General features: G+C 36.7%; 1 protein-coding gene across 2 annotated transcripts in view; it reads right to left on the reverse strand.

Annotated features, from left to right (window-relative positions):
• UBE3D (ubiquitin protein ligase E3D) overlaps positions 1-12,830 on the reverse strand; it is an 82,625-nt gene that overhangs the window by 25,095 nt on the left and 44,700 nt on the right. Inside the window, exon 9 of one of the 2 annotated variants that reach the window (XM_064412534.1) lies at positions 6,815-6,953. In XM_064412534.1, the coding sequence (XP_064268604.1) occupies positions 6,815-6,953 (139 nt within the window). Of the gene's footprint in view, positions 1-6,814; positions 6,954-9,164; positions 10,145-12,830 lie in introns of those variants that run through there. The other variant, XM_064412532.1, reaches the window with a different exon arrangement.

The raw sequence follows: 12,830 nt of genomic DNA on the forward strand, positions 1-12,830 counted from the left end.
CTTCCCTCTCAAGCAGCAGGAGGCCATACTTCCAGAGGAGGCACTGGCCTGCGTGCTACATGTTCACTGCTTTTTCCTTGGAGTTCACAGTTTTTTTGTAATTTAATCTACTTCTTTTATGATAAGTGCAGGTTCACTCTCTCTGATTTCCTCTTTACTGGAGAACTGCCTTGGAAGAAAAGAACCATTTACCCTTTCCAAGAAACTGATGACAAATTTTGAATCTCAATTTAGAGCCACTGCTGGCAAGGTTCTGATTTTCCACCACTGAGCACTGAAACAATCACAAAATCTTGTGCTTCCACAAGTAAGCTCAGCTTTCATTTTTCCCATTCATAGCTTCAGTTTAGGTTTGCACATGATTGATTTCATTCTGTTTCAGGCCAGTATAAATGGGCAGCTTCTTCCCATTAGAGGAAATGTAGCCATGCTACACATTAGATAAGGGAAATAATACCTTCCCATTAGCATGTCCAAAGCAGCTACAGATATCACAAAACCATAGCCTAGAAAAGTGAGCCTGTGCTGTAGATATGGATGTGTCATATAGAGACACATAAGGACATATGGACACTGTTCAATAAGGTCCTGCATGTACAGAACTGAACAGTTCTCAGCCAGGAGACATTATGCTTTAATAAAGTGTATGCAGAATCAGTATGAAACATTTTTGGAACAGTTTCAACAAGAACATAAAAATACTAATTATAGTTGTACTAAAAAATTATTCTCTTTGAGACTGAGGTTAACAACAAAAGAAAGTGATAGTCTCAACACATATGCCTGAATGCTCTAGAGATACTTTTAAAAGATAGCTTACAGTGAACACCAATTAAGATAACCTGAGTGACATAATATAAATCAACTTAATATGGAACAATTAAGCAGCAGACAAAATAATGATTTCGTAACTGAACACAGAAATCTCTATAATTCTGCAAAGGAGTATTAAGATTTGTCATTGAAACACTATCTTAATATCATTTGCTCTTGGCAGCTTTTATTCAAATTTTATATTTTAATTTGTTCATACAGTTGTCTATTTTTCTGAATTATTCTGCAGTGTTTCAATAGATTTATTATGGCTGCTATTAAATGCAGAAAAACATGAAAAAACTTCCAAATATATACATTATAAGTTGTTTTATTTAAAAGCCGCTGAAATATTTGTATGTATATTTTGCAAAAGCAAGTCTGCTTTCCTATATAAGATTTGGGTACTCCTTTCCTGTTTAAAATAAATAATTTGAAATTAAACTTAAAAACTTACACATAATAATCACAAATAAAACAAACAAAAAATCCATTCTGTGTCATCCTGGAAGCCTATCTGAGTTAGTCAAAATTACAAAAAGCATATAGCAGGCACTTTTATATTAACCTGCAAAAATCAAAATATCATTATTTTGGGTAAAATCTGAGTAGCCAAAAGAGGCTGGACTAAATACTCTGAGTTTGTTCACTGTAGTTTACATTATGTAGAACTGGTCCACTAAGGAAACAAACATGACTGTATTTAAACAGATTACAATGTATTTGCAGTGGTTGCTTCATAATATTGTCAATATTAATGCAGAAGTTTCAGAGATATAGGCAGTTGCAAGCTTGAGAGAAATATTTTTAAAAAATTTGTATTGTGTCTAGGAACTCATCATTTGTCTGTGAAATACTATAGAATACACATATTCAGACCTCAAATTCATTTTGTGGGAAATCTTCACTAGGCACGTAACAGCCTGTGATTTTAAAAAATGTTTAAAGGGATAATAAGCCATTTTACTGCATAAATTGACTTATTTACTTTTCCGTTCTGGCATAGTTTAATAAAAGACACAATATTTTGAAAGCCATTTCTTCACTCCTAATATTTTCTTTTATTGTATTTTTATCCTTCTTTGCTGCTGTTTGACAGTGCTCCAAAGGAGTGGAATCCAGCGTAAAAGAATACATGCATTTCCTCTAGCTCCAAACGTCCAGAACAAATGGAAAAGCTGAACAGATTTTTGTAAATTTTATTCAGCTGTTAGCTTCAAAAAGGATTGTCAAAAGACAGAGATGCATCTGTTATCTTCCACTAACTTCTTGCAATAAATGTTTTTGAAATTGCTTTTCATATATATAGTGACACATAAAACATAAAAGTATTGATATTAAAAACCAACAAATATCAAGAGACACTTTGGTTTGGACCAAGCATAGACCTGAGAGACAGCAGTAATTTTATATTTTGTTTTCCATGATCTTTTTGATACTCATATACTAGAGCTGCTAAACTATAATGAATACTGTATTTATTCATTCTTATATTTTCTGAGCAACTGATATTCTATATTTCTAAACCATCTTGCCTTTAGCAAGTTTCCTGCACTGTATTAAGAGACTAAATGACAGAGAAGTGACAGGTTGTTCTATGAGAAACCTTGGGTTTTCCTTCTTTTTTGAAAGCAAAATAATGGCAAATAAGTTTTTCCTTCAGAGACATCACTAGGGATTCTTACTGCAATGGTAGAATAAACAGTTTTTTGTTTTTTCTTAAACAGCGGCTTCACTTCTCTAAACCAAAGCGGACAGTGTGCTGAAAGCTACCAGGGGCACTGGACGCAGCCCCAAAAACTATCAGGAGCTATTTGAAACAGCCCAGCAGTTCTTAATCACAATCTTCCCTCAATTTTATGCAACTGTAAAAGTAAAAATAAAAGCAGGATCTGTTTAACTCTGAAAACTGTTGTTTATAGTCTGTGGCCCTATGAATAGTGCCTTGATAGGGCAAGTAAAATGTCTGGTTTCCCACAACGACAGCAGTGAGAGAAAATGTGCCCAACAGCCCCATACATCATCATAAGAATTCAATATCCAGGACGTTTTCTGTTCACTGTGCTTGAATTCAGAGAAAGACGAGATAAGGTTAGAAAAACACAGCAGAGATTACTTGTCACTTTAAAGCATCTCCCTGTGTTAACTGTTCTGTGCTGTAGGCTCTGAAATACCAACACAGCCTCTGAGGCCGTGCTGAGAAGAAGCAGCTGAGCAGTTCTGTGATGAAGTACATGATAACTCAAGTGGGTGCTAGCTACAAGTGTTTGCAAGTATTAAGAATAATACACGAAGTAAAGCCCAACCATTCCTAAAGCAGAGGGCTGACAGCTCAGGTGGGTGGACAGCCATATAGATTGAGTGTGTAATAAGGTGACACAGCTTTCCGTGCAGTGTAATGGAGCTGAAGAGAAAGCGGCAAAACAACACTCAGAGCAAAAGCAAACGAAAAAAATTAATCTTTTCTAGCAGCAAACTCCTCTCTCCCTTCTTACTGCTTCTCTCATTGCTCCAGGGTAAGTATCAAGTGCCTCAGTCAATCGTATTACCTTGATCTGAGACATCCTTAGTATGGGTGAGGGATTACAAGCCTGGGATCATACAAGTCAGGGCTGAAAAACCGTGTTCTCCAGTAAACCCAGGAGCTGCCACCAACCAGCAAGAAACAGTCCTTCACAGTTTACAGGCTCAAGCTTCCTAAGATTTAATTCTCTATCATCCACCAAAAAAATGTCACCGCAATTGTTCTGGTGAAATGAGAGATGAGCCAAAGACAATCTAGTACCTAGGCTCAACAGCCTTGGAAACTTACAAGCTGGCTGTAGTGATCACCATAAACTCAGCAGAGCTATGTAGCACAGTCTGCTGCTGCTCTTCTCTTCCAGGCTTCTCCAGCAACATAAATCACACTGAAAGATCTTTACGGGGTCAAAACAGAATTGAAAAGTGATTTCAAATATTATGTTACTAAGCAGTAGCACACCAATGGAAAATAAAATGTAATTTATGTCTCAGCAATGATACAGAGTCTGCTAAGCTAGTCCCAGAGAGTACTTCCAGAGCACAAGGCAGAACAGAGTTTATTACAGATTATTAACAACTAAGCAGATTTCCTTTGTGTGCTTTTTACAGCCTAAGCATCACCCAATGCAGATGCATACCAACTAACATTTTGGCTTTTCAACATTGCAGCACTGTAATATAATTGGGAGAGAGGGTAAATACATTCTCAAAAAACATGGGTGTCAATGAGATAATTCTTTGTTATCTAATTTAAAAAAATTGTTTTTTATAAGCCATCCTGACAGGGTATCAGGAGTTGAACTGTAACTTTTAGATCATCACATTAGAGCTGCCTGTTAGATACATTTCCAAATACTGTGTGAAAACATTAAAAAAAAGCACCACTAGAAAGAAGTGGTTAATCTAACTCCTCACCACATGTCCAATGGTGGAAACACATATAAATGAAAAGAGAAAACTCTGGCACTTGCTGGGGTTGTTTTCTCCTACTTCCTCCAGCATTCAGTTGCAAGAACCTGGCCCCTGCTGAACAAAACAGTCACTGTTCCACTGTGTAGATAACAGGGAACCCTGCAACTATTTCCAGTTCAAATACAAGTTTCATTGTAATATAGAATTAAAATGTTTTAAATTTTTCTAGACAACTGTCAGATTAAGGTCTACCACAAAATAAAGCAAAAGTAGTTTTGTCATTTTGCCATTACTCCATTAAGATATGTGAAATATTAGTTTTCAATTAGTGCCCTTTTATTACTCCCTTTTTGGCTCACAGTCTTCACTATTTTGGATGCAGCATGATCTTATGCCCAGGCAACAGCACAATTTAGTATCATTATTCAAGCTCTCTTCAGATCTTGCCAGCTTTTTTCCAAGAAAAATACAGAAAAACTAGGATCTGTAATTCTAGTATTCACTGAACATGAAGAAGCAAGCCAAGAAAAAAAATTCCCAAAATTATAAGGCTGGCAGACATTATAAAGCATCAGGGAAAAGCCTCGGCAAACTTTGATTCTGCTTCATGGATTCACTAACTGAGATCCAAACAAGGCTTACAAAGATAAAAATAAATAAAACAATATTTTACTGGACAGTGTTTGCCCTCTAGGACAAACATTTGGTGATATTGACTGTCTGCCAAGGAGAGTGACAGTTGGAGTCACAGAATTTTATCAGAAAAGTCATTTTCCTTTCCTCCCACTTGGCAAAATAGAACATTATCTTAGCAGAGCAGGTTTCTGAACTTGGGCTTTTCAAAAACTGCAAAGTGTGTTGCTGTGAAAGACAGGACATTGTCACATTGCCAGCTTTGGCACACAGGCAGGAAAACCACGATCTGTGCAGGCCACTGCTCAGTAAATGAGCTTAGCACAGTACTGTTTGCTTTCAGCTGTTCCACAGAAATCTGGAGTAGAAAGGCCATGGTCAGAGGGTCACCAGGGGATGCATGGGGATGTCTTACCCCATGGCTGACATAACCCTATACTTCCAGGACCTGCACCATGTGCCTCTAGGGCAGTGGTTTCTTTACAGAGGTAGTCTCACAACACTAAAATTACCCAGGAGCAGCTGAGCACAATCGTCCAGAGTCAGCCAAGGAAAAAAAGAAAAGTCTGATATTTTGTGTACTCCGAGGTAAAAACACCAGCTGACAGACATCTATCACTTCCTACCTCTACCCCATACACAAATCAAAGGGAATCCCAAATACACAACATGGGACTGAGTATGCACAGAAACAATACAGGACATACAGCCTTGGCATACAGGAGGAGACTCCTCATGGGTAAAGCAGGGGAGACATCACCACAGGTTACTGGTAATGTAAGAGACAAGGAACACATCCTATGGATTAGACAACCAAAATGTTCACTTCTTAGTAGGAAACATGGACTACTCAACTGCATGGATTACTACTGCTGGCCAATCCTTGAAATTTATACTTATTGCAACCTATTGGCATCTAGGAGATTCTTCAATTTTATGGCCTCTGAATGTACAACCCAGTAACAATTCTGACCTTGTGTATTTTAATAACGTTGAAGCCATCAGTGGCTGCTGCTTTACCCAAGTGATCACTACATACAAATTCCCTGTTTCCAAGCACACAAGATGCAAAGTGAGAAACAATGCAGGAGTTTTCAGCAGCTGTACATCAGTGTAACTCTCTTAAAGTCAATTACTTGAATTTGTTTTACAACCATTTTCTTTTTGGCTTCAAAATATACAAAAAGACTACATTTGAGTAAAAATAACTCAGGAACACTAATTAGATGTGCCTTAAGTACAAACAGGAAATATGGACAAATAGAGGCTACCTGATTTCACATTAGAAACTGCTAGGGACACTCAGTCCCACTAAAATGACGATGCTTTCATAGCTGCCAGAACAAACACAGACTCAGTACACTTCCTGCTCAACAGCTGCTTAGTTCAGATTTGCATCAATACTCAACTACAGACTATGTAACTACAGGGGAAGACAGAAGTATCATAAAAAGGCTGAGTTGCTATGTCATATCATCATGAATTCAGTTGTCTCTATTGCATTTGTAAAAATCACACTCTCCAACCACATTACAAAAGAAATAAAAATCACAATTTAACATGCCTGCAACAATGTTTCCTTTGGAAAATTTCTTTGATTGCTGAGGACTTCTAAAGTAACACACAGAAGAATGTTTTCACCACTGGAAATCTTTATTTTGTTGCTGAGGATTTTATTTTTTAAGCCCACAAGATTTTCATAATGATTCCAGCTACTGTAGCCTAAGTTTGAGGAAATTTCTTTAAATTTCATCACTTTAAACAGTAATGAACTGATTAAAAATCCAATGGTATTTTCCACCTTGGTCTACATTTTAATATAACAGAGAATCATGCAACTACAGAAGACAAAACCTCTGAAAGGGTTTATGGCCCCCAAGGATCTCTATTTTTCCAAAAATAACTTTATACTGAAACAGAAGCTGCTCCTTACCTGAAAAGAGTTCATGCATCGAAGTGAAGGTGGCAGAGATGTGGTACTCAAACCCAGAATCAACAACAGTTCCAAACATGTTTCTGATGGAAACTTTAAAGGATGAACTCCCATATCATCTTCCCATGCATCAGCAAGCCTATAGAGTTAAAAAAAAACTTCTTAATTTTCTAAAAATATATCTAAGTTTCAATTAAGTATTAAAATGTGTCATATCACTGTGATAAAAAATTCCCTTCATGTTTTCCCTGTAAAAGTCAAAGATCAGTGTGTTTTACCAGAAAAACACAGTGTATTTAGATAAAGTGCCTTAACCATACCACCAATATCTTTTAAAAAATATACAGAAGAAAACATATTTTAGAAAAATTCACTCATGTTTCTAATTCAAAGTTTTATTCCTTCTGAACAAAATTTTATATGTCATTTGTAATTTCCCATTATATATAATTTTAGAAATAGAGTATTCTTTGCAGTATATAACACCTCCACCTTTTATTTTGTTTCTAGAAAGAAAGATTCTATTAAATTCTGAAAAGACAGGAGGTCAGGCATGATTTTCAAAACTGATGTTCATTATGCTCACTGGGAACTTACTAACAGTCTATACAAAGCAAAAATCAATCCCAGTTCACCTTATACAGATTTTTTATTTGGATGTATTAAAAGAGTTAAGATTTCTAGAGTTACTCATAAAAACAACATATCAGAAGCATATTCCTGTAGACCATTACCACTATCACATGCTAAAGAACAAGATTAGTTCAACAAGATTTACTCAAAACACAAGATCATTCTGTTTCCTATAGCTCAGGCTTATTTCCTCCATAATGCACAAACTGACACAGAGATCAGTGATCCAGTTACTTTAATAACTTTGGGTAGTTAATATTAGATATTCCTGGGTAAGATGAATGCCATTTATTCTCAGAAGACCTGAGTGCATTGCTTTGGAAGACAATTCTTGCTACCCTTCCCCATCCAAGACCTCAAAATTTCCATAAACAATCTTAGAATCGGCTTTCACTTTTAAATTCCTCCAGATCTTCTGACTGAACCACTGCCTGTGAACATAACAGCTTATTTTAATGTACTTTCTAGAAATAGCTGCATTTTTTTAGACACTTGAGGCCCCAGCATTCAGCATGGTGAAAACTGAGCAAATACTCTTCACAATATCTGTGTCATCCTGGATGGTTCTCATTCTCTCAGGCCTCCCAAACCAAATAATTCACTGTAAAGTCTTGCTTCTTACACATAGGCTTCCATATACACTTTTTATACACAGCACCGTCTTAGTTCTTCTAGAAGATGTCCTACTTAGCAAAATTTACACATCTTTCTTCAAAGAGTGGGTGTACTTTCACTTTCTTACCTCCATTTATCTAAAATTGGCCACTTGAATTTCAACTCTTTGCTTTTGTCTTTTCTAATATTTACATTTTTTTCCCTTTCCTAATTTATCTATGCATATGTAAGAATCCAACTCTGCTTGGACACATAGAAGCAAGACCTAGAATGCATAGAATGTCAGAGGGGCTTTCATCTCCCTAAAAGAAGTGGTTTTTCTCTTTTTTTTTTTTGTTCCTACAAAAAAAGACAAAGAGAACCATATAGCATCTAGATTACCAAATATATAATTTCTTTTTTCAAACCTCACCAGAATGAGTCATCTTGACAAAAGAAGATCTAAGATTTACATGGTAAGGAGAAGGAGGAAGGCACTCCCTGGCTCTTCTAATGACAGTGCATCACTTAAGATTTCCAACATATCTGAGACCATACCAAAGGGCAGAGGCCAAAACCTCCCACACATTAACAACCTTTATAATATGTACTATCTCATTGTACATTTATACTGGAAAAGGATGGATCTGGAAAAGTTGTTAAAGCTACTACAAAAAATCCCAACTGACCACTAGGACAGGAAGGTGAGATGTTTAGAAGAGACTCTGGAGTATTCTCATTATTGGAAGGTACAAACCTCCAGTTAAGTCGCAAATACGATGTCAGTATTGGATGGAAACAGATTCTTTTACAAGACTACAGACTATGCAAGTGGCCAAGCCCTGACTGGTTCAGAGTTCCAGGTTGGATGGGGCTCTGAGCAACCTGGTCTACTGGAAGATGTCCTTCCCCACAGAGGGGGAGAGCAACTAGATGATCCTTAAGGTCCCTTCCAATCCAAACCATTCTGTGATTCAATAAATGTTCCAGGAAGAACATTTAAAGCGAATGATGAGCCCTAAGCAATCAGTAACCAAGGAGTCTTGTTAACTGTAATCCAGAATGGAGTTTTACATTTCCTTATCCCTTGGTAATTTCATTTCCCCACATAATTAGAAACTTACCTTTGTACGCTCCTTACTCATCCTTTTCTCTGCATTTTCTACAATCTGGTGATGCAGGAAAATTTCAGTGAAGCTAGCGAAATAGGGGCTCTCTTTTTCAGAAATCAGCAAGTCTAAACAAAGCACTGTGCAGGCACGTTCAAACACAGCTAGAGAGTTTGGAGACTGGAGGTGGTATGCTAAGGTTCTGGGTCTTGGGAAGGTGTTTCCACAGATCAACACTCTTTCTTCGAAGAAACTTTTCAGAACTCCAAGCAATATTCAAAACATCACGACTTACATCAGTACACTGATTCTATTCTTGTGTTTTCATACAAAGATTATTTGGAGATGCCTCCTCATTTTAAAGTCCAACTACTACAGCCCTGAAACTGAACTGGGGATTTTTCCTTTTGTGGCTGTTGGTTTATCTGAGGGAAAGAAGGTTTTCATAAAGACATTTAGCTTAATTATATTGGAATTCTTGTTTATTAATTGCTCAATTATTAGTATTTTCTGAAATTATTCCAGTGCATTCCCTTATTACAAACAAAACATATATATCCCAGCATTTACTGCTCCAGGAACACACATGTTAGGAATTAGTCATTGTGACTTGCCCTTTCACAGCATTTTACACAAATGGTTGTGGGATGTCACTGCTTTATTAGATCATTTCTCTTTGCTCTTCTTTATTCCTATTGCTGTTAGAAGCACTTTTCCATAATCTTTATTGTAGAGGAAAGAGATAAGCATCTATGCATAAAACAAAAGCAAAACAAACCATAAAGAATCTACTATTGTTCACCCGGGTTTCATGATCTTTCTATATAGGGGCAGTTGTCTCACTTCCAGTACAGGAGAGGAGACTGTTTGCTTTTTACTGGAAGAGGTAAATGGGCTGATAATGCTCCTCAGGAGAGTGAGCATCCACAGAGGACAGCTCAGCTGATCGCTCCCAGCACAATTCCCAGACTCACAGCACAGCTTGACACACTCGCTGAAAGGAATAAGGGGGACAGAAGACATCAGCATGGGGAAAGTGAGGTTGACAACAGAAATAATGCTGTACTTCTTCAGCAAATATTCAACTTTTCTACACAGCAAAGAAGTCTTGAGATTCTGGACTTCACAGTCTGACACAAGAACACACGATTCTCAGTATCAAACAAAATTCATAAATTCTAAACAAATTCCCTAAGTCATTGTGGGGTGCAAGACTGCATCTACTTTGGACCAATTTTGTGCAAGTAAAATCTCACCACTACCTATTGGCCTTGCCAGTATTTGAGGGAAATGTGACTCAGCTTTAGAAACCAGGCTTTAAAAGAGTTAAGATGTAGTAAAACACAGTCAGGAAAATGGTACAAACTCAGACCATGCTCTGAGTCAAGAAAAGGGCATGCCAGAGTGATTTTTATTTTCCACAGGATGTTAAATCCACCTCTGCAAATCACCATTATCATCCAGTTTTGTCTGTCAGTGATCTCATCAACAGGAAAACACAGATAATTCTAAGCATTCTGTCTGCCACTTCATTCTTTCCATTTTCTCTCTCTTTCCTTTATCCACTCTTCCCCAATACCTATATTAATCCTTTTAGTTTATTTCAACCAAATTTTCTTAAGAAAGATGTCAAATCAGGTGTGGGGAAGTTTCATGTTTACCTGATTTTCAGGAGAGTACTGAGAAGAAATGCACATTAGTTGCTCCTCAGAGAAAAGCTGCTAATGGAACACAGCACCATATATACCAGCTAATCAAGTGGTGTTTACCCAGGAGATTATGAGCACAAATTTATTAATATGGTATTTCTATCTAGCAAAATCAACTGCTATAAGCAAACTAAACATGTTCTTCAGAGCCAACCATACTCCAAAATGAGTGAAACAAACTGAGAGACTTGGTGCTTTTACTTAAGTGCACTCTGTGTTGTGGGTTCAGGACAACTGGAAAAAAAAATCTTAAAATTTTCAGGCGGGAAGAAGAATTGGTGATAATGGAATTGATTCCTAGTAAGAACAACAGTCAGAGGTTTCCCTAGTGTTAATCAAACTTGAGATGCAGCCTCTGCAGATCAGAGTGAAACCTCAAACTCAGAACTTCTGCTCAAGCTAAGAGATATCTATTAGTCTCACCAATGAAAACACAATGAACTGACATAAGATTGAAAGATATAATTACAACCTTCACATAACTTTCTTTCTGGAAAGGACAGGACCACATACCATGAATGCTAATAAAACTCTAATATATTTCTGGCACACAATTCAGAACTGAAGTAATACAGAAAGCAAAGAATTAAAACTTGACTCAAGGAGGGTGATACTTGGCTAGATGCTGATGTGAAACAACAATGTGCTACGTGCTAAACTGTAAGAACAGAGCACTCCAAACAAGTGCAAAATAAAGATGACAAACTGAGACTATCTTCCCCCTTGCTCTTTCCAATGCTTTCTCTAAGGAACTGGTCATTTGAAGGAGAAATTAATATTTTTTTAATATGATTCCCACATTCATAACCAGTCAAAGAAATACAGCTAGGAAAGTAAAGTTCCCATAGTCACATGTATAAAATATTTCTGAAAATTATGTGCTATTTTCAAAGTTGTTTAGTTGATAATAATGTGAAATCAAGGAAAACTTTTGATTTCTTTAAAAAATAAAAAGTAATCAACAAATGCTCTCTGAAATTCAAGCAATTAATTCTGAAAGCAGAGAGGAGTAAAAATTGAAAACAACTACTCAGAAAGATTAAAGACAGTTACTTCTCTAACAGAAATAATTAATCACAATGATTTTAGAAAATGTTTTACATTTGAAACATGCATCAGGGAATGGTACTTGTCCACTGTTCTCTGTGGAATTGATCCCAATGAATTGTCTATAAAAGTTAGAATAACATTTCACAACTGTGTTCTTAAAAACAAGTTTTAAGACACCAAAACAATGAAATACATTTATTTCATAATTTCTTGATATAAGAACTAGTAAACTTATACAGTCATCCATCAGGTCATGGAACCCACCCACAACATCCTAAGTATTCATGGAAAAATGCAATATACATGGCACATCAGGGAAGCAAAAGAAAACTTTTTATCTCAAATCCAAGAAAAATTGATGAAGATTCTCACAAGATTTTTAAAAACTGGACCAGACTTCTCACCAGATTGCATTTATTTCAAAAGAAGCCTCTCCCATCAGTGCTAAAGACATTTATCAATAATAATCCTTCATCATACATGAGATTAATTTTTAAATGCAACTGAGCAACAGTAAGGCTGTTTTTGAAGAGGAACAGATAAGCCCTTTTTGACTTTCCAGAACATCTCCATCATCACCTCTGATTTAGCAGGCTATTTCTATAAATATACTAACCGAGGGTAGTCTACACAGGTCAAAACTGGAAAATGCAAAAGCTCTTACTCAGTGTTGCTGAGGCAATGTCCTAACTAGATTTTATTAATTATCATCTAGGTAAATGTGCTCTGTATTTAGGGCTCCAGATGCTGTGAAACTCTTGAAGGAGATGTTAACTGTAGCTTCAGCGCTCAGCGCTCTGACGAATCAAGCCTGTGCTGAAGAATCCAATATAAAAGATGACAGAAGCTCAGCCCTGAATCTCAGAGCTCAATGAATGCTGTTAAAGCTGCCCTTTCCACAAGCTACAGCTCTGAGAGAAA

Source organism: Passer domesticus, chromosome 3 (genome assembly GCF_036417665.1).
Source record: "Passer domesticus isolate bPasDom1 chromosome 3, bPasDom1.hap1, whole genome shotgun sequence".
Taxonomy (NCBI): domain Eukaryota; kingdom Metazoa; phylum Chordata; class Aves; order Passeriformes; family Passeridae; genus Passer; species Passer domesticus.